Source organism: Sinohyriopsis cumingii, chromosome 10 (assembly GCF_028554795.1).
Source record: "Sinohyriopsis cumingii isolate HCF-2022 chromosome 10, ASM2855479v2, whole genome shotgun sequence".
Taxonomy (NCBI): Eukaryota; Metazoa; Mollusca; class Bivalvia; order Unionida; family Unionidae; genus Sinohyriopsis; species Sinohyriopsis cumingii.
Genome location: NC_142970.1, coordinates 36,406,529 through 36,428,916, shown reverse-complemented (window position 1 = coordinate 36,428,916; position 22,388 = coordinate 36,406,529). Strand labels below are relative to the sequence as shown.

The window sequence follows — 22,388 nt, the reverse complement described above, 5'->3', positions numbered from 1 at the left end:
AGAAATGGTAGCACTGCATGTAAGATTAAATGGGCATGTAATAAAATGTAGTATTGCATGTTAGATTTAATGCATTTGTAATGAAATGGAGTGATGCATGTAGGATTAAATGGGGATGTAATAAAATGTAGCTTGCATATGTGGCATCACTGCTTTTAATATCAGACCTAAAACTTTAAAGAAAACCTCTGCAACAAAATGTATTCAAGGAAACCAGATGTCCTAAATGCAAAACTTGACCCTCTCCACTGACATAACATGTACAGCAAGCTTGACCATGCTAACACTAAATGCCCTTCCACACTCACAATAGGTAAAAATAATTACTTTAAACTTGTTTAAAATTAAATCAGTTAATCTGACTAGGAGATTTCATTAACATTTTCTCCAAGTAACAGTTCATGTCCAATTCACTGCATTACCTGCTGTAACCTTTTCCTTCTCTGACAGAATTTGCTCTTCTATGGTGATCTCCTCTGAGATATCTATTAATAATCAAAGTCAAAATCATTTCACAATTCAGTAAGTACTGATTGAGAAGGGTGTCACCAGAAAGAGCAATCAAGGTTAGATATGTTTTCTCTTTTTTCGTCAAAATTATACTTAACCTTGTAAAACTATAACACAGATGTTTTTGCATAAATGTGGGATCCCCCTTATGATCTGGGATATTCTCTGATTCACAATCTATATTTTGGCCTCCCCCCCATGAGGATAACTAAAAATCTCCGAAGTTAATTAAAAACCGTAAATCAATTAAAAAAGTTCCTTATTTAATTTATAGTTTTTAAAAATCTGCTTTTCCAGAATAATGAATCTTACTAAAGAGGTTCCAGATGAATGAATCTTACTGAAAGATGTTCCAGATGAATGAATCTTACTGAATAATGTTCCAGATGAATGAATCTTACTGAAAGATGTTCCAGATGAATGAATCTTACTGAAAGATGTTCCAGATGAATAAATCTTACTGAAAGATGTTCTAGAATTATCTTATGTATGGTTTGATTTGTTTTATTTTCTCAGAAAAATATTTTTACTCAAGGTTTTTGAAATGATAAGAGAAATATAATCCATTTAACATTACTTTTTCCAGTGACCCTTTCTCTCATGAAATCATATTTGAAACATTTTGAAAAATTATTCTGGAATGAAATTAATTCAAAGATACATTTTTAAATTAATAATTCATGATAAAGAGGTAAACGCTTTGGCAACAATGTCAATAAAGGTGCATTATTTTAAAAAAAACACAAAGAGGTAAAATTCACAGAGGAATCTGGTATGACTCAGAGACATTCCTGCTGAAAATGTATGGGAATTTACAAAGACATTTTAAAAAAAATAAAGGTATGGGAATTTACAGTCAGTTTTTACCAAACAAAGGTATGATACAAAAGTTTTACACTTAGTTTAGCAGTGTGGAATTTAGTAAAGAAATTGGATATTTTTTGCCTTCAATTAACAACAGTTGAAAGTAATCACCATTTTCTTTGGCAGTTAAAATTCATTTTACAAAACCTTTGACAGCAGTATTTTGCACTCTGGTGTGTGTGTGTGTGTGTGTGTGTGTGTGTGTGTGTGTGTGTATACACATAATTAGCAGGTATGAAAAATGGCAGATAATACACATTTGCAATCATTCACTTTTAGTCATATGACAAGATTTAGCATTTAATTACTGAAGATGAACAAAGTATCTAAAACAAACTCAAGATATTTAATTGAAAATTTTATCTCATTTACATTTCAAATCAAGCTCTTAATTGATCTTAACTAAATATTTCACTTACTTAAATAGTTTTGTTTAGATCAATCAAGAGTTGATTTTGGAACTTGATAAGTTCTGACTGTGAATATCCTTCTCTTACCAATGAAGTACACAAAATATAGTTTTTGAGAGGAAACTCTTTTTAATCATATAATACTTTACTGTTACTATTACATTGCCTTCATTTTCCATGATTCTAGTCCCTAGTCCAAACACATTATTTCCTGCTCATACTGTATTAGTATTTTAGGGCCAGAACTGAAACATGATCCCAGTCTGATTCCTTAATCACAGCCAACATAAGGAATACCATCCTCTTTCGACTTGGACCTACAGTACAGGTCATCTGAGCAGGGTGGAAGCAGGAAATCTAAGCATTATATTATGAAAATTAGTTTTATGACCTGTCACTATTGCACTGTTGCATTTACCAGTTAGTACCTGCCACTACTGCACTGCTGAATTAACCAGTTAGTTGGGTGGTTGCTTGCTTCAACAAAACTAGTATAAAAATCAATGGAATGTGTATGTTATCCAATGAAATAAGAAATGGTAGTCTGTTATGTTGGCTGTGACAAAGGAGTCAGACTTGAATCATGTTCTTTTAAAATTTGGCCCTCCAATACTGATTGGAGGAGGGAATAATTAATTTGGACTGGGGACTAGTCTTGGAAAGGAAGGTAATGCAATAGCAGAAGATAATTACTGCAAATAAAATAGGATTTATACTGCCAAAATTTTATATGGCACATAGTCCTTTTTGATGAAGTAAGGAAACAATAAAGTGTATTGTGTTCCTTAAGGTTTGATTTAATCTTGTAACTTTTATTTATCTTCTTAAAATCCATGCTAGAACATGCACAATTACATTCCAAAACTTGTACAACCAAAGGAATATATAACATTGACAAGGGTTTTTCGGATGGGTGAGGTGGAGAACATGAAAGTGATGGAACTTTTATTCTATTATTAAGCGGTCTCATTACATCTATTAACATAATTGCCTCAGCAGTCATAAGACACAACATAAAATGAAGCTGAGGTTTTAGAACATCAGCAAAATACAACTGTAAGAAAGTCACACAAAAATTACACACAAGGATGAACTAATAGACTCATCAAATCACATTCCAATATGTATGAATGTATCCAATATGTATGAATATTTGTATCAAAGCATGGTCTATTTTCATTCATTGTTTGAAAAAGAAAGAAATCTAAAGTCATCATGACTGTAACAATTAGAATCTTTCATTCAAACTCTGCCAACTGGTACATCAGAACTTTGATTTATTTGGATTTTGAAAATACTTAAATGTAGTAATGCTTACTGGTATGCAGATTGTTGTAGGAATGAGATTCATGACAAATATGTCAAGTCTTAATGATTGACTGATTGCTTGATTCATGGATTGACTAACTGGTGTTTAAGAACACATTTGGAATCAAAAACTATTTAGTGCCTAAGCAATAAAGGTAAACAGCCTTGCCTGAAGACACAGCACAGCAGCCGATCCTGGTTGTTCTGTGTAGGATTTGAACCCACACCATTCTGGTTGCAAGTACATAAAAGTAACCACTGAGCATGTATAGTAACTTAATTTTAGCAAGTAAGTTTTGTTTATATTCACCTGGTTAATTGACTGTATATTTACTTTAATAACTACTGAATGCTTTCTATCTGACAAGACTCAGATCATTCTAAAAATATAATCCAACACATTAATTCTGGCTGCACATCTAACTGTACATGTATAATAAAGTAGCTGCACTCAACACTTAAGTCTCTTCAACATCAGCTATCAGTTGATAATAATTATGTAGCAGTTTTTACAAATATAAACATGGTCTATATCCTGAAGTTTACTCCTAACAATCTAACATTATACAAAGCATATACCATGTTTATCTTTTCAAAAGAAAATCCAGATGGTTTGACAAATTGCCAAGACATGTCCCTCCCTCTTAGAATGTTAACAAGCTGTAACTTTAATTCACACATCAATACCACAACAATTCTCGTTAAACATTTCTGGATCAATTCCTGAATTTTATTTTTTGTATATTTGTCTCATTCTACACTTTCACCAAGTCAAATCAGAACTACTAGGCTGTTAGTGAATATATACTAAAATTATTGTAATGCTAGAAAAGTTAATATTAGTGCTCACCTTCACCAGTGTTATTTTTAAAACTGCAATCCCCGACTACACATAAGTCTGACCTAGTTGTATAATAATTCAGTTATCCCCACCCACCCCATTTTTGGAAGAAAAGATGGAGTATTAGGTTATCAATGGACCTTGGTGTTGGCATGAAAACAGAATTCAAATGTTGGCATATGACTGGGGATGGTCTGCAGATGGGCATAACTGTTTATGTATTATGATCAATCCCCTGAATCCAGAGCCAGATGGGTGGGGACATATTTGCATACACATGTGTGTAGTGGGAGGGGGAAACTTAATGGTAACTGAGAAAGGTATAGAATAATACTGTTCTGCTGCAGATGTCATGATCCAGATGAGTGATTATGAGAACTGTTAGTTTCTACACGGCTGTTTGAAGCATTCAGTCTAGCATTCTGTGTTAATTTCCACTGGGCTTTTTGAAGCATTCAGTCTAGTATACTGTGTTAATTTCCACTGGGCTTTTTGAAGCATTCAGTCTAGTAATCTGCTAAACTAGGTCACTATTTAATACTCTGTATTACATCAATGTACCAAACATTGTATTTATTCATGTACTATGCATACCAAACTGAAAACAAGATCGACCCACATCTAATGTCACATAATGTCCTGCTGATCAGGGTCTACCATGTTTGTTTTATTTATCATTTCAATAACAAGGCTCAATTCCTTATCTGTTGGTATATTTGAAACTGAAGATCTATGTATATGCTAAATCACAGTTGAAGTACACTACACACCAGCTAAAATGGTAGACATTTCCCCCAAATCATCTGGTTATTCTGGTTAAGGCTTATATCCACCAAGCATTAACTTTGGTTATGCAGTTTCCAGAGTTGGAATGAACTGGTGTAACAAATGTAATTATTAAAAAAATTTCACTACCTTGCTTGTTAGCTTACAAGTTTATAACCAATCCTATTATGTGAGTTTATTTGCTTATTCTTTTACAATCAAGTCTGACATGATGTTAGATTGTCAGTCTGTTAGCCTGTTTACAGCTCAATATAATACCATCAAGCTGATAGGTTATGTAAAAGAGACACGATTCACAGCTATTCATCTACTATTATAACATTTCAGCAAAGTTGCTTGCTGCAGAAGCATCTTAAGAAGTCATGCATCAATCTGTACATAATCTATCTGTTAGTTCTAAACATTTCAGTCAGTTTAAATGGCTGTCCAAAAATTGTACTTTCTTGGTGAAAGGTTTAATTATTAATTTATAAAATTTAACTGCCGACATTGAACACAAAATAACCTCTCAAAACATACTTTCCCAAAAATAAGCCATTCCATTGATTTTAAATGTATGACAAAATAAGAAAACTTTCAAACACACACAGAGACGAGACTGAAAGCAAACCAATCAGACACAAGAATGACCAATCCGCTGCTTTTGCTTCAAGCAAGCATGCTAAAAGCATTTGGAATGTGACCATGCTAACAATACCTGATTTCTTTTCATGAACTATCTCCTTAAACATGGTCTCTTCAGATTCAAACTGAACTTTATCTACTTCATCAATAGCAAATTGGCTCTCAACTTCTGAAATAACTCTTGAGACTTCAAATTTCTCATCAAATGTAATGTCTATTTCTTCTGTAGCAAAGTCTTCTTTGCATGGAACAACCCCTTTTGTCTCTGGTTTCATATCGACAGTTATCTCAATGTCCTCTCTGGGTTTCTCTTCAATCTCAGACACAAGTTCAAATTTTGCCTCAGTTTCAGAAATCTCTTGATAAACTTCAGGTTTAGTTTTTAATGTAATTTCCTGGTGAACTTCTGGTTTAGTTTCTAATGTAATTTCAACACTTTTCTGGGGTATCTCCTCAACATCAGTAATCAACTCAAACTCAGCTTTTGATATTTCCACCTCAAGGAGTCCCTCAGTAATTTCTGTGATTTTGGTATCTGGTTGGGTCTCTACAGTGATCTTAGCATACTCTGCTTTAATTTCTTCTGGCTTTGCTTCCACTTTGGTAACTATCTTTAGTTCAGGGACTGAGACCTCGACTGTTACTTCATCAACTTCTGTAATCTCACTTCCTGGTTTAGTTACTACAGTGACATCTGCTTCCACACTTGTAGTTTCTTCCTTCTTTGCTTCCTCTGCAAAAATCAGTTGTACTTCTGAGACCGAGACCTCAAATATCTCCCCAGCAATTTCTCCAACCTTGGTTTCTGGTTTAATCTCTATTGTGATCTCAACTTTGTCTTCTGAAATTTCTTCCTTCTTCGCTTCTTCTTTGGGAACTATCTCTAGTTCTGAGACTGAAACATCAACTTCCTCAGCACCTTCTGTGATCCTAGTTTCTGGTTTTGTCTCCACAGTGATTTCAGATTCTGCTTTTGCAATTTCTTCCCTCTTTGCTTCTTTTATGGGAACTATCTCTAGTTCTGAGACTGAGACCTCTGCTATTTCCTCTGGAATTTCTGTTATTTTGGTTTCTGATTTAGTCATGTCAGTGATATCTGCTTTTTCTTCTGGAATTTCTTCCTGTTTTGCTTCCTCCTCTGGAATTATGTATATTTCTGAGACTGATGCCTCAACTGTTTCCTCTGAGATTTCTTTTACTTTGGTCTCTGATATAGTTTCTACTGTTATATCACTTTCCTCTTTTGCAATTTCTTCTTTCTTTGCTTCCTCTTTGGGAGCCATACCAATCTCAGAGACTGAAACTGAAATAGTGTCCTCAAAAATTTCTGTGATTTTTGATTCCGGTTTAGTTTTTACTGTGATTTCTGCTTCCTCTTGTGCAGTCTCTTTGATCTTTGTTTCCTCCTTGGGAACAACTTCAATATCTGAGATGGAAGCCTCTAATGTTTCTTCCACAGTTTCTGTGATCATGGTGTCTGGTTTAGCCTCCAAAGTAATCTCAGCTTTATCTTTTGCAATTTCTGTTGTGCCTGCTTCTTCTTTGAGAATCATTTCAAGTACTGACACAGAAACCTCAACTGTCTCCTCTGTAACTTCTGTGATCTTGGTCTCTGGTTTAGCCTCTATAGTGATCTCAGTTTCTGTTTTTGCAAATTCTTCCATCTTTGCTTCCTCTTCAGGAGTTAACTTGAGTTCTGATAATGTGACCTCAGCTGTCTGTCCAGCCATTTCTGTTGTCTTGGTCTCTTCTTTAGTCTTCATGGTGATCTTTTCTTCCTCTCTTGCAATGTCTTCCTTCTTTGCTTCTTGTTCAGGAATGACTACTATTTCTGAGACTGAAACCTCAACTGTTTTCTCTGAAAGTTCTTTGACTGTGGTTTCTGGTTTAGTTTCTACAGTAATCTCACCTTCTTCCTTAGCAATTTCTTCCTTCTTTGCTTCCTCTTTGAGAATGATCTCTATCTCTGAGACTGAAAATGAAAAAGTTTCCTCAACAATTTCTGTTATTTTGGTTTCTGGTTTGGCTTCTACAGTGATATCAGCGTCTTCCTTAGCAATAACTTCCTTTGCTGCTTCCTCTTCTTGAACCAATTCTATTTCTGTGGCTAGAATATCAGTTGTTTCATCAGAGATTGCTTTGATTTTGGTTTCTATTTTAGTCTCTACAGTGATGTCAGCTTTTTCTTTTTCAATTTCTTCTGTGCCTGCTGCTTCTTTAGCAACCATTTCTAGCTCTGAAGCTAAAACCTCAACTACTTCCTCTCCAATTTCTGTGATCTTGGTTTCTGCTTTAGTCTCTATAATGATCTCAGGTGTTACTTTTTCAATTTCCTCTGTGCCTGCTTCTTCTTTGAGAACTATTTCTAGCTCTGAAGCTAACAAGTCAAATACTTCCTCAGCAATTTCTGTGATCTTAGTTTCTGGTTTAGTCTCTACAGTGATCTCAGATTTTTCTTTTGCAATTTCCTCTGTGCCTGCTTCTTCTTTGGCAACTATTTCTAGCTCTGAAGCTGAAACCTCAAATACTTCCTCTGCAATTTCTGTGATTTTGGTTTCTGGTTTAGTCTCTACAATGATCTCAGATTTTTCTTTTGCAATTTCCTCTGTGCCTGCTTCTTCTTTAGCAATTATTTCCAGCTCTGAAGCTAAAACCTCAACTACTTCCTCAGCAACTTCTGTGATTTTGGTTTCTGGTTTAGTCTCTACAATGATCTCAGCTTTTTCTTTTGCAATTTCCTCTGTGCCTGCTTCTTCTTTAGCAATTATTTCCAGCTCTGAAGCTAAAACCTCAACTACTTCCTCAGCAATTTCTGTGATCTTGGTTTCTGCTTTAGTCTCTACAATGACCTCATATTTTTCTTTTGCAATTTCCTCTGTGCCTGCTTCTTCTTTGACAAATATTTCCAGCTCTGAAGCTGAAACCTCAACTACTTCCTCTGCGATTTCTGTGATCTTGGTTTCTGGTTTAGTCTCTACAATGATCTCAGATATTTCTTTTGCAGTTTCCTCTGTGCCTGCTTCTTCTTTAGCAATTATTTCCAGCTCTGAAGCTAAAACCTCAACTACTTCCTCAGCAACTTCTGTGATTTTGGTTTCTGGTTTAGTCTCTACAATGATCTCAGCTTTTTCTTTTGCAATTTCCTCTGTGCCTGCTTCTTCTTTAGCAATTATTTCCAGCTCTGAAGCTAAAACCTCAACTACTTCCTCAGCAATTTCTGTGATCTTGGTTTCTGCTTTAGTCTCTACAATGACCTCATATTTTTCTTTTGCAATTTCCTCTGTGCCTGCTTCTTCTTTGACAAATATTCCCAGCTCTGAAGCTGAAACCTCAACTACTTCCTCTGCGATTTCTGTGATCTTGGTTTCTGGTTTAGTCTCTACAATGATCTCAGATTTTTCTTTTGCAATTTCCTCTGTGACTACTTCTTCTTTAGCAATTATTTCCAGCTCTGAAGCTGACACCTCAACTACTTCCTCTGCGATTTCTGTGATCTTGGTTTCTGGTTTAGTCTCTACAATGATCTCAGATTTTTCTTCTGCAACTTCCTCTGTGCCTGCTTCTTCTTTAGCAATTATTTCCAGCTCTGAAGCTAAAACCTCAACTACTTCCTCTGCAACTTCTGTGATTTTGGTTTCTGGTTTAATCTCTACAATGATCTCAGCTTTTTCTTTTGCAATTTCCTCTGTGCCTGCTTCTTCTTTAGCAATTATTTCCAGCTCTGAAGCTGAAACCTCAACTACTTCCTCAGCAACTTCTGTGATTTTGGTTTCTGGTTTAGTCTCTACAATGATCTCAGCTTCTTCTTTTGCAATTTCCTCTGTGCCTGCTTCTTCTTTAGCAATTATTTCCAGCTCTGAAGCTGAAACCTCAACTACTTCCTCAGCAATTTCTGTGATCTTGGTTTCTGCTTTAGTCTCTACAATGACCTCATATTTTTCTTTTGCAATTTCCTCTGTGCCTGCTTCTTCTTTGACAAATATTTCCAGCTCTGAAGCTAAAACCTCAACTACTTCCTCAGCAACTTCTGTGATTTTGGTTTCTGGTTTAGTCTCTACAATGATCTCAGCTTTTTCTTTTGCAATTTCCTCTGTGCCTGCTTCTTCTTTAGCAATTATTTCCAGCTCTGAAGCTAAAACCTCAACTACTTCCTCAGCAACTTCTGTGATTTTGGTTTCTGGTTTAGTCTCTACAATGATCTCAGCTTTTTCTTTTGCAATTTCCTCTGTGCCTGCTTCTTCTTTAGCAATTATTTTCAGCTCTGAAGCTAAAACCTCAACTACTTCCTCAGCAATTTCTGTGATCTTGGTTTCTGCTTTAGTCTCTACAATGACCTCATATTTTTCTTTTGCAATTTCCTCTGTGCCTGCTTCTTCTTTGACAAATATTCCCAGCTCTGAAGCTGAAACCTCAACTACTTCCTCTGCAATTTCTGTGATCTTGGTTTCTGGTTTAGTCTCTACAATGATCTCAGATTTTTCTTTTGCAATTTCCTCTGTGACTACTTCTTCTTTAGCAATTATTTCCAGCTCTGAAGCTGAAACCTCAACTACTTCCTCTGCGATTTCTGTGATCTTGGTTTCTGGTTTAGTCTCTACAATGATCTCAGATTTTTCTTCTGCAACTTCCTCTGTGCCTGCTTCTTCTTTAGCAATTATTTCCAGCTCTGAAGCTAAAACCTCAACTACTTCCTCTGCAACTTCTGTGATTTTGGTTTCTGGTTTAGTCTCTACAATGATCTCAGCTTTTTCTTTTGCAATTTCCTCTGTGCCTGCTTCTTCTTTAGCAATTATTTCCAGCTCTGAAGCTGAAACCTCAACTACTTCCTCAGCAACTTCTGTGATTTTGGTTTCTGGTTTAGTCTCTACAATGATCTCAGCTTCTTCTTTTGCAATTTCCTCTGTGCCTGCTTCTTCTTTAGCAATTATTTCCAGCTCTGAAGCTGAAACCTCAACTACTTCCTCAGCAATTTCTGTGATCTTGGTTTCTGGTTTAGTCTCTACAATGACCTCATATTTTTCTTTTGCAATTTCCTCTGTGCCTGCTTCTTCTTTGACAAATATTTCCAGCTCTGAAGCTAAAACCTCAACTACTTCCTCAGCAATTTCTGTGATCTTGGTTTCTGGTTTAGTCTCTACAGTAATCTCAGATTTTTCTTTTGCAATTTCCTCTGTGCCTGCTTCTTCTTTAGCAATTATTTCCAGCTCTGAAGCTGAAACCTCAACTACTTCCTCAGCAATTTCTGTGATCTTGGTTTCTGCTTTAGTCTCTACAATGATCTCAGATTTTTCTTTTGCAATTTCCTCTGTGCCTGCTTCTTCTTTAGCAATTATTTCCAGTTCTGAAGCTGAAACCTCAATTACTTCCTCTGTGATTTCTGTGATCTTGGTTTCTGGTTTAGTCTCTACAATGATCTCAGATTTTTCTTCTGCAACTTCCTCTGTGCCTGCTTCTTCTTTAGCAATTATTTCCAGCTCTGAAGCTAAAACCTCAACTACTTCCTCTGCAACTTCTGTGATTTTGGTTTCTGGTTTAGTCTCTACAATGATCTCAGCTTTTTCTTTTGCAATTTCCTCTGTGCCTGCTTCTTCTTTAGCAATTAATTCCAGCTCTGAAGCTGAAACCTCAACTACTTCCTCAGCAATTTCTGTGATCTTGGTTTCTGGTTTAGTCTCTACAGTAATCTCAGATTTTTGTTTTGCAATTTCCTCTGTGTCTGCTTCTTCTTTGGCAACAATTTCCAGCTCTGAAGCTAAATCTTCAAATATTTCCTCTGCGATTTCTGTGATTTTGATTTCTGGTTTAGTCTCAACAATGATCTCAGATTTTTCTTTTGCAATTTCCTCTGTGCCTGCTTCTTCTTTAGCAATTATTTCCAGCTCTGAAGCTAAAACCTCAACTACTTCCTCAGCAACTTCTGTGATTTTGGTTTCTGGTTTAGTCTCTACAATGATCTCAGCTTCTTCTTTTGCAATTTCCTCTGTGCCTGCTTCTTCTTTAGCAATTATTTCCAGCTCTGAAGCTAAAACCTCAACTACTTCCTCAGCAATTTCTGTGATCTTGGTTTCTGCTTTAGTCTCTACAATGACCTCATATTTGTCTTTTGCAATTTCCTCTGTGCCTGCTTCTTCTTTGACAAATATTCCCAGCTCTGAAGCTGAAACCTCAACTACTTCCTCTGCAATTTCTGTGATCTTGGTTTCTGGTTTAGTCTCTACAATGATCTCAGCTTTTTCTTTTGCAATTTCCTCTGTGCCTGCTTCTTCTTTAGCAATTATTTCCAGCTCTGAAGCTGAAACCTCAACTACTTCCTCAGAAACTTCTGTGATTTTGGTTTCTGGTTTAGTCTCTACAATGATCTCAGCTTTTTCTTTTGCAATTTCCTCTGTGCCTGCTTCTTCTTTAGCAATTATTTCCAGCTCTGAAGCTAAAACCTCAACTACTTCCTCAGCAATTTCTGTGATCTTGGTTTCTGGTTTAGTCTCTACAATGACCTCATATTTGTCTTTTGCAATTTCCTCTGTGCCTGCTTCTTCTTTGACAAATATTCCCAGCTCTGAAGCTGAAACCTCAACTACTTCCTCTGCGATTTCTGTAATCTTGGTTTCTGGTTTAGTCTCTACAATGATCTCAGATTTTTCTTTTGCAATTTCCTCTGTGCCTGCTTCTTCTTTAGCAATTATTTCCAGCTCTGAAGCTGAAACCTCAACTACTTCCTCAGCAACTTCCGTGATTTTGGTTTCTGGTTTAGTCTCTACAGTGATCTCAGCTTTTTCTTTTGCAATTTCCTCTGTGCCTGCTTCTTCTTTAGCAATTATTTCCAGCTCTGAAGCTAAAACCTCAACTACTTCCTCAGCAATTTCTGTGATCTTGGTTTCTGGTTTAGTCTCTACAATGACCTCATATTTTTGTTTTGCAATTTGCTCTGTGCCTGCTTCTTCTTTAGCAATTATTTCTAGCTCTGAAGCTAAAACCTCAACTACTTCCTCAGCAACTTCTGTGATTTTGGTTTCTGGTTTAGTCTCTACAATAATCTCAGCTTTTTCTTTTGCAATTTCCTCTGTGCCTGCTTCTTCTTTAGCAATTATTTCCAGCTCTGAAGCTGAAACCTCAACTACTTCCTCAGCAATTTCTGTGATCTTGGTTTCTGCTTTAGTCTCTACAATGACCTCATATTTTTGTTTTGCAATTTCCTCTGTGCCTGCTTCTTCTTTGACAAATATTTCCAGCTCTGAAACTGAAACCTCAACTACTTCCTCAGCAATTTCTGTGATCTTGGTTTCTGCTTTAGTCTCTACAGTAATCTCAGATTTTTCTTTTGCAATTTCCTCTGTGCCTGCTTCTTCTTTAGCAATTATTTCCAGCTCTGAAACTAAAACCTCAACTACTTCCTCTCCAATTTCTGTTATCTTGGTTTCTGGTTTAGTCTCTACAATGATCTCAGATTTTTCTTTTGCAATTTCCTCTGTGCCTGCTTCTTCTTTAGCAATTATTTCCAGCTCTGAAGCTAAAACCTCAACTACTTCCTCAGCAACTTCTGTGATTTTGGTTTCTGGTTTAGTCTCTACAATGATCTCAGCTTTTTCTTTTGCAATTTCCTCTGTGCCTGCTTCTTCTTTAGCAATTATTTCCAGCTCTGAAGCTAAAACCTCAACTACTTCCTCAGCAATTTCTGTGATCTTGGTTTCTGCTTTAGTCTCTACAATGACCTCATATTTTTCTTTTGCAATTTCCTCTGTGCCTGCTTCTTCTTTGACAAATATTCCCAGCTCTGAAGCTGAAACCTCAACTACTTCCTCTGCAATTTCTGTGATCTTGGTTTCTGGTTTAGTCTCTACAATGATCTCAGATTTTTCTTTTGCAACTTCCTCTGTGCCTGCTTCTTCTTTAGCAACTATTTCTAGATCTGAAGCTGAAACCTCAACTACTTCCTCTGCAACTTCTGTGATCTTGGTTTCTGCTTTAGTCTCTACAGTGATCTTAGCTTTTTCTTTTGCAATTTCCTCTGTGCCTGCTTCTTCTTTAGCAATTATTTCCAGCTCTGAAGCTAAAACCTCAACTACTTCCTCTGCAATTTCTGTAATTTTGGTTTCTGGTTGAGTCTCTACAATGATCTCAGATATTTCTTTTTCGATTTCCTTTGTGCCTGCTTCTTCTTTAGCAACTATTTCCAGCTCTGAAGCCAACACCTCCACTACTTCCTCAGCAATTTCTGTGATCTTGGTTTCTGGTTTATTCTCTACAATGATCTCATCTTTCTCTTTTTCAATTTCTTTTGTGACTGCTTCTTCTTTGGCAACTATTTCCAGTTCTGAAGCTAAATCCTCAACTACCTCCTCAGCAATTTCTGTGATCTTGGTCTCTGGTTTAGTCCCTATAGTGATCTCCATTTCCACCTTTGCAATTTCTTCTGTCTTTGCTTCCTCTTCTGGAGTTATTGCTAATTCTGATACTGAGACCTCAGCTGTTGGTCCAGTTGTTTCAGTTGTTTTGGTCTCTTCTTTAGTCTTCATAATATTTCCTTCCTCTCTTGCAATTTCTTCCTTCTTTGCTTCTTGTTTAGGAATGACTAATATTTCTGAGACTGAAACCTCAACTGTTTCCTCTGAAAGTTCTTTAACTGTAGTCTCTGGTTTAATTTCTACAGTTATCTCAGCTTCCTCTTTAATAATTTCTTCCTTCTTTGCCTCCTCTTTTGGAATGACCTCTATCTCTGAGACCGAAATCAGAACTGATTTCTCAACAAATTCTGTGATTTTGGTTTCTGGTTTAGTCTCCACAGTGAGTTTAGTTTCCTCTTTAGAAATTGTTTCCTTCCTTGCTTCCTCTCTGGGAAATATCTCTAGTTCTGAGACTGAAAGCTCAACTATTTCCTCAGGAATTTCTGTTATCATGGTTTCTGGTTTAATCTCTTGGGTGATATCAGCTTCCTCCAGTGGAATTTCTTCCTGCTTTGCCTCCAATTCAGGAATTACATCTATTTGTGAGACTGATATCTCAACTGTTTCCTCTGAGATTCCTTTCACTATGGTCTCTGGTTTAGTTTCTACTACTAGCACACCTATATCTTTTGCAATATCTTCCTTCTCTGCTTCCTCTTTGGGAGCAATCTCCATCTCAGAGACTGAAACTGAAAATGTCTCCTCACCAATTTCTGTGACCTTGGTTTCTGGTTTAAATGCTACAGTGATCTCAGCTTCTTCCTTTGCAATGTCTTCCTTTGTTGCTTCCTCTTCTGTAATCAGTTCAATTTCTATGACTGGAAGATCAGATGATTCTTCAAAGATTTCTGTAATCTTGGTTTCTGGTTGAATCTCTACAGTGATCTCAGCTTCCTCTTTAAAAATTTCTTCCTTCTTTGCCATTTCTTTGGGAAATATCTCTAGTTCTGAGACTGAGACCACTAATGTTTCCTCAGCAATTTCTGCTACTTTGGTTACTAGTTTAGTCTCTTGAGCGATTTCAGCCTTCTCTTGTGCAATATCTTCCATTTCTGCTTCCTCTTTAGGAACTATTTCAAGTTCTGAGACCCAGAACTCTATTGTTTCCTCAGTAGTTTCTTTTATCTTGGTTTCTGGTTTGGTCTCTACAGTAATTTCTTCTTCCTCTTTTAAAATTGTTTCCCTCTTTGCATCCTCTTTAGGTATTACCTCTATTTCTGATACTGAAACATCTACTCTTTCCTCAGAAACTTCTTTGACTTTGGTCTCTGGTTTAGTTTCTACAGTTATCTCACCTTCATCTTTTGCAATTTTTTCCTTCTTTGCTTCCTCTTTAGGAATGATCTCTAGCTCAGAGACTGAAATTACTATAGTTTTTTCAACAGTTTCTGTGATCATGGTTTCTGGTTTAGTCTCAACAGTGATCACAATTTCTTCTGTAGCAATTTCTTCCTTCACTGCATCCTCTTTTGGAATTATTTCTAGTTGTGAGACGGAGAGTTCGACTGTTTGCTCAGTAATTTCTGTGATCTTGGTTTCTGGTTTAGTCTCCAGAGTGATCACTGCTTTCTCTTTAACTATTTGTTCTTTCATTGCTTCTTCTTTTGGAATTATCTCCAATTCTGAGACTGAAAACTCAATTGTTTCCTCTGCAATTTCTTTGATTTTGGTTTCTGGCTTAGTCTCTACACTGATCTCAGCTTCTACTGTCCCAATTTCTTCCTTCCCTGCTTCTTCTTTGGGTACTATCCCAACTTCTGAGACTGTGAGATCAAATATTTCCTCTGTAGTTTCTGTAACCTTTATTTCTGGTTTAACCTCAACAATAATTTCAGCTTGTTCTTTTTTAATTTCTTCTTTTTCTGCTTCCTGTACAAGAACTCCCTCAATTTCTGAGACTGATAGTTTCAGTGTTTCTTCAGATAGTTCAAACGTTTTTGTGTCTGTTTGAGTTTCTTTTCTAACTGTATCTTCTACTTTGGATATGTCTACTGTTTCTAATTTATATTTAGTGACCTCTTCTATTTCCTCTTTCTCAAAAGTATCTAAAGTTATTTCAGTTATTTCTGAAGTTTGGAGCTGTAGTGCAGCCTCCTTTTCGGTCTCAAAAATAAGTAAACTTTCAAAAGCTGCCTCAACTGACATTTTTTCATCAGCTGAGAACTGAATTTCAACTTCTGATGGTTGTTCTAATTGTATCTGAGCTAGTTCAGTTTGAATCTTTGGTAATACATCTTCTTGTTGAAGGTCTTGTTGAAGGGGTTTTAAATCTTCCATGATGACACCTATCTCTATGGAAACTTCTGGGAAGGATTAAAGGGTGGAAAGGAACAATGGATTTTAGGTAAAAACAAGCAAGGAAAACAGGCAACGTTTGCTTTACTAGTGTTGATCATCATTTCATAGGACATAAGGGTCATTAAACATTGGAAATGTTCCATATCTGCACTGAACTGACTACAATGCAATGAGTTATTTAAAAATTAAATATCTAGTGCTAGTAGATAAAACTGCATATTTACAAACAACAAATAAAGAAAGAAAGTATATGGGTGAGGAAGCTACACTGCATATGTATAATATATATGTGAGAATAATGTTTAACTTCATACAATATTATAAAACGAGAAGTATTCATTCCTAAAGCATTGGTAAATATATATACATATATAAAGCACTAAATCAGTTATAAAACAGAGAACTATTCTATCAAAATTAGTAATTATATATTGATCTACAGAAAGTATTAAACCTTATACAAGTTTTCTAGCTACACATCTCCACTGGATTATGACTAACTGGTATCACTTCTAGACTACTGGATACAGACAATATATATTCAAGTTATGGTATTTACCTATGTATAACATGTGCCACCTACCACATGCACAGACTCTGACCTGACATTACATGATAAGCCAACAAATCAGGGACTTTGCTGCTTGTTGCATTAATGATTTAAACAAACAGTAGAGACCCTGATCTGAAGGTACATTATGTGATGTCAGGTCTGGGTCTAAGTTTGAGGTAGTTCGGTGCACATTTTACAAAGGTGAATAGGGTATATTCCATGCTTTAGTTAAGCTTTTAGTGTCCAATAATAACAAAGTATTTAGTTTCTACAACATTTATACATTATAGCATTTTTAAATCAGATATATCAAGACTGGTTTCAGAATTATTACTGGAACAGTGAGACAACATGTGGCTAGTTCTATTTTCATCAACCATTTCCCAGTCTAAAATTTGAAGAAACAAATACCAATTGGGCCTCAGGATAAACTCAGATTTTGGAATATACATGTAACTTAATCCTAAATGCTTCATCCAAGGACAAGATTTCTGATATAAAAAGTTGTACTGGTTCATATAAAATAACTGTTGTGGGAAAAAAATTCAGAAAGCTAAAAGAAATTCCTTCTACCAAATCAAAATGGCTGCAATGTAAATTGACTCAAACCACCTCATTTTTAGATATCTACCAGTATAAAAATAAAAACCCACCTTGAGGTTTGGGTTTGGCCTTCTCTAGCTGTATAGTGATTGCAACCTCTTCTTCCTCTTTCTCTGGTTTCTTTTCAAGCATAATCACTTCCTCAACTGTCTTCCCTTCTGGGGCCTCTGCTGAGAGGAAACAGGAAGAGTAAGGAATGAGACTATTCTATAAAACTGGTGGCAGGTAAATACTTTTCTTCTAGTTTTATATTACACCTCTAAAACCATTACCTTATTTTAGCTGATCTAGCAAAGCAATGTCTGCCTTCTGACAATGATGGATTGGTTTTCTTGGTTTAAGCACATGATACTTGGTGACTCAGTATATATGGTGGAGGAAGAATCTGGCAAAATCCTGGGAAGAACCACTGACCTACAGGAAGCTATTGGCAAGCTTTCTAATATACCCATATTCACTGAAACTCAAATCCATGTGGATGTAGGTGAGTTGTCAATGATCTGTGGTCTGAGTTGACTTTATACTGGGGTACACAGTATTCAATATTACACAATATAATGGGATCCATTACCATACCAACCTTAGAAAAGAGTCCTCTAATTCCATGACACAAGCTAATTAGCAGTGGTCCTCTAATACCTTGACACAAGCTAATTAACAGTGGTCTTCTAATTCCATGACACAAGCTAAACAGCAGCGGTCCTCTAATACCATGACACAAGCTAATTAGCAGTGGTCCTCTAATACCATGGCACAAGCTAATTAGCAGTGGTCCTCTAATGCCATGATTCAAGCTAATTAGTAGTGGTCCTCTAATGCCATGACACAAGCTAACTGGCAGTGGTCCTCTGATACCATGACAGAAGCTAACTGGCAGTGGTCCTCTGATACCTTGACACAAGCTAACTGGCAGTGGTCCTTTGATACCACGACACAAGCTAATTGCCTCCAGATGATTCCATTAGTGAAAAGTGCTGATATCACAATAACACCTGGGTGTAGGTCAGCCTAAAATCACAAACTGTACATATATCCCAAATTCTACTAACATATATTTTTGTCTTTTCATTTCTTTTCTGGTTAATTGTTTTAGATTAGTATATAATGTTCTGGGACAATGTAAATGTCATGTGCCTGCTCCACCCATCCCACACGTGGCCCGTTAATCAAATTTGTTTCCTTCATTATCCTGCACACTCACTTATGATTCAGTCAATGTTTATGGTCACCATTGCTTATAAGGCATAATGGGATAGGTGAATACATATTATCGTTCCTGTCCAAGGTAAGTTAATCTGAATGATGCCAGGGACCTATTTCAGAGGAAATAAAATTAACTAGACGGGAAACTACAAGCAAATTTACAAACTTTTAAAAGCATGAAATCAACTCACAAGAGAAAAAGTTGAAAGTATAAAGTAAAGCCTAAACCTCTACTGTATAACTATATATACATATATATCTACATACTATATATACATATATATCTACATACTATATATACATATATATCTACATACTATATATACATATATATCTACATACTATATATACATACTAATCAAAATGCTGAACATTGGGTGTTTCCTGGCAAAACATTTTTAGAAATCTGCTTTCTTAGCTTAAAATTTGTCATGCCTGTACTCACCTGTAGGTTGAAATTTGGCTTCAGTTTCCTCCACTTGAACTTCAAAAATTACCTCCTCTTTTTCAACTTTCTCCTCAAGGACTAATTCCACCTCTACCTTCTCCTCTGGTTTCTCCTCTTGAGCTGTTAATGTAACAAAAAACTTCTTATTTTTTTGCAATCTAAAGGTACATTACACTCTTGCAATAAATAAACAATCTTATAATTCAGAATAATATTATCAAATGACCTACTCACAGTTTGTGCCACATTTTGCTGATTTATTATGTGACAATTCTATTTGAATATCGAAAAAACTTCTTTGCTTAATTTTAGTCATTGTATATTCACATAATATATGATCATACCATACAAATAATTAAAAATGTACAACTAACATTACGTGTATGAAATAACTTCATATAGCTAAATTATTACGTGTTTGATTTGACCTATATTCATTTGAAATCTCATCTAAATTATTACATGTGTTTGATGTGACCTATATTCATTTGAAATCTCATCTAATCTGATCAGCTGTTGCTGATATTTGCTTTGCAATTAAATGTTATTCAAAGATGCTTTTCAATTTAAGGTACTAATGATGATAGCCCTGCATGAATTCCATATCAAACTCTAATTCAAAATGAATTCCATATCAAACTCTAATTCAAAATGAATTCCATATCAAACTCTAATTCAAAAAGAATTTCTGATTGGTATTCCTGGTTCTGCTTTAGCAATGCACCATTTAAAATGGTACATTTAAAATAACCTGATTATAAATACTACATAAGAATATATAAGACCTAACAGACAGATAAGAATAAAAAGAACACACAAAGTCAGATAAATATCTGTCACATGTTCATATTTATATCACGTGTCATAATGTCATGTTGAAAAATAAAATACTTATGTCAAACCAAGAAAAAAACTTAACAATGCAACACAGATTATCATCAAGTAATTCAAAGTCCCTAACATTACGTCTGAAATTAAACTTATATATTCACATATATTAAACTTACAACACTCACTGAATAATACATTATGCACTATCACCAAGGAACCTGTGGCATATTTAATTTATTTCATGAAGTTTATATACAATGAAAACTGATATAAAATTATCTTAATCATTAAAATGATCAAAATAGAACTTTTACAACTTGGCAGTTTCATATGGTTTCATTAGCAAATTACCCACTCTGAATTTATAATAACTTCTTATACATAGAAAAATGTGACTAATTAGCAATTAACTATAGTCACAGTTCAAGGTATCATAACATTCACAAAACTGAACTTCACTATGGAACAATTAACAGACCCTAATGCAAATATTCATTCCAAATGATGCAACACTAAATCAGTGACACATTTTGAGATTGGCTGTACAAGCAGAAATACAGAATGTTTATATCATGCACATTAATCGTGTTTATATATGATCATGTATTAATCCTACTGTATTTGACTGATTTGCACCTTGCATACAGCATACCATATTATTCCAGAATGTAAAACTAGAGTCTTAATTCTAGTGATTGAAGATCATTGTGACGTATACCACGAAGTGGTTGAAATAATGATTAAAACAGAACATTTTTTAAAAAAAACAAATTACTGTAATAGAAAGTTAACAAACACCAAAACAAAGAATGTAATTCTTGATAAGCAAATGAGATATATCAATCATCTGATTACTAGAAAATTGCCACATTTTATTACTGGCTGAGGCCTGTGGTAATGACACTGCCTGGAAATGGTTGATTATTTTAAAAAAGCTAACTTAAATTGCTCTATTTTCTTAAATAAATGAATGACTGATTTCTTTCTGTAAGAAAAAGTTCCAGCATAGGTTATTTTAAACTAGAAGAAATCACATGTTATTGTTCTGCAATAAAAACAGAAGCAGTATTAAATGATGTTAATATATTTCTGCATTGTTATTATGACAGCTACCATGTTATTATGACAGCTAACTTGTTATTAAAAACTATTTGTTTGCATAGATTTGAACAAAATGGCTTTGAAGCTTTCAATAAAGCATAACTTAGTATTAGTGTAATGCCTTTAATGCATACAATTTGAAAGAAATTGACTGGACTGCAGATTACCATTTGATGATGCACTATGAAAGCTTCAGTAAAAAATAAAAAGTATACCAGACAACACTGATAAAAAACAGAACAGTACTACAAAATCTAAGTGATTTAGGTCAAATTCAGATGAAATGAAAATGATCTGATTAGTACCACATCGATGACTAATTTGATTTAATTTCTCTCTTTAACAGCTTATAAAATGTATTCATTAATTTGGGTATTAACATGGTATTTCTTACAGTTGGACTAGACTTTCCCACTGCCATCTGAATTTGTCCTGTGAATGACCAAACCTGAAACAAATCTGCCTGTATATTTGACTCCTGTTGTTTGATCTCATCTTTGAAAAGCAAATCCTATCATTTTCCTACTCAGTATTCCACAATATTTACTGGCAGAGTAGTCTGAGTTCAGTAATTTTCATGTGGTACAAACGTTTCTAAATCTTGTGTTTGCAAAACCATGCATAATTTTTCACAAACTGCAAAATTAATACCCACAAAAATAAATGAATTCAAAGTAAATACAGGAAATCAAAGGATGGTACAGAATACCAAACCAGATGTAGGGTTTTTCTAAGGATTGCCAGGGATCACAAATCTTAAAATAGAAAGACCCCTATCTTATTCAGATATGAGAATTTCTAAAGATATGCATTATTCCCATCTTCAGAACCATAGCAATGGAAATTCAGTCCCAATACATTTAATTTGTACTCCACCCTTTCCATGATCAGCCAGAGTCATGGAAATTTGATCCCAATACATTTAATTTGTACTCCACCCTGTCCATGATCAATCAGAGTCATGGAAATTCGATCCTAATACATTTAATTTGTACTCCACCCTTTCCATGATCAGCCAGAGTCATGGAAATTCGATCACAATACATTTAATTTGTACGCCACCCTGTCCATGATCAATCAGAGTCATGGAAATTCGATCCCAATACAAATTTGTACTCCACCCTTTCCATCATCAGCCAGAGCAACACTGCCAATGAAACTGCCAACTAAATTACTGAATGACAAAGTGGAAAAATAAATTTCATAATTCAAGAAAGCAATTTATCTTTAAGATGAAAATGGCAATTTTCTGTTTTCAATATTTAACTTTTTCAGAGCAATAATGTACCGTTCAGTTTCTTAAATGTTAGGTTTGCCTTTCTTTCTTTAGTGCATGCTATTTTTAGTCATGCATTCAGCATTTATATATAAACCAAATTGAAAACATTTCCACAGAATCCATCATATCAATAAGCTTCCAATAAGTGTTACCCTTAAAAGCACAAAATAAACAGCTTAAGGTAACATAACTGATCAAGTGACATGATCTATTTTAAACTTATTCCACGTTCTTTGTTGAAAGCTTATTTGTATCTGGATATCGATGGTACAACAAAAAATAGCATTG

General features: G+C 35.2%; 1 protein-coding gene across 38 annotated transcripts in view; it reads right to left on the bottom strand.

The window, feature by feature from the left end:
- LOC149789875 (uncharacterized) overlaps positions 1–22,388 on the bottom strand; it is a 704,306-nt gene that overhangs the window by 416,308 nt on the left and 265,610 nt on the right. For 22 of the 38 annotated variants that reach the window (XR_016423748.1, XM_089971883.1, XM_089971882.1 and 19 more), the window contains 4 exons: positions 18,887–19,009; positions 17,289–17,408; positions 5,417–16,087; positions 423–485 (listed from right to left, as the gene is read on the bottom strand). Coding sequence is in view for 37 of the 38 variants with exons in the window: in XM_089971883.1 (XP_089828009.1) it covers positions 423–485; positions 5,417–16,087; positions 17,289–17,408; positions 18,887–19,009 (10,977 nt within the window). In the remaining variant the exon portion in view is untranslated. The remainder of the gene's footprint in view (positions 1–422; positions 486–5,416; positions 16,088–17,288; positions 17,409–18,886; positions 19,010–22,388) is intronic. The other 16 variants (XM_089971885.1, XM_089971921.1, XM_089971894.1 and 13 more) reach the window with 15 other exon arrangements.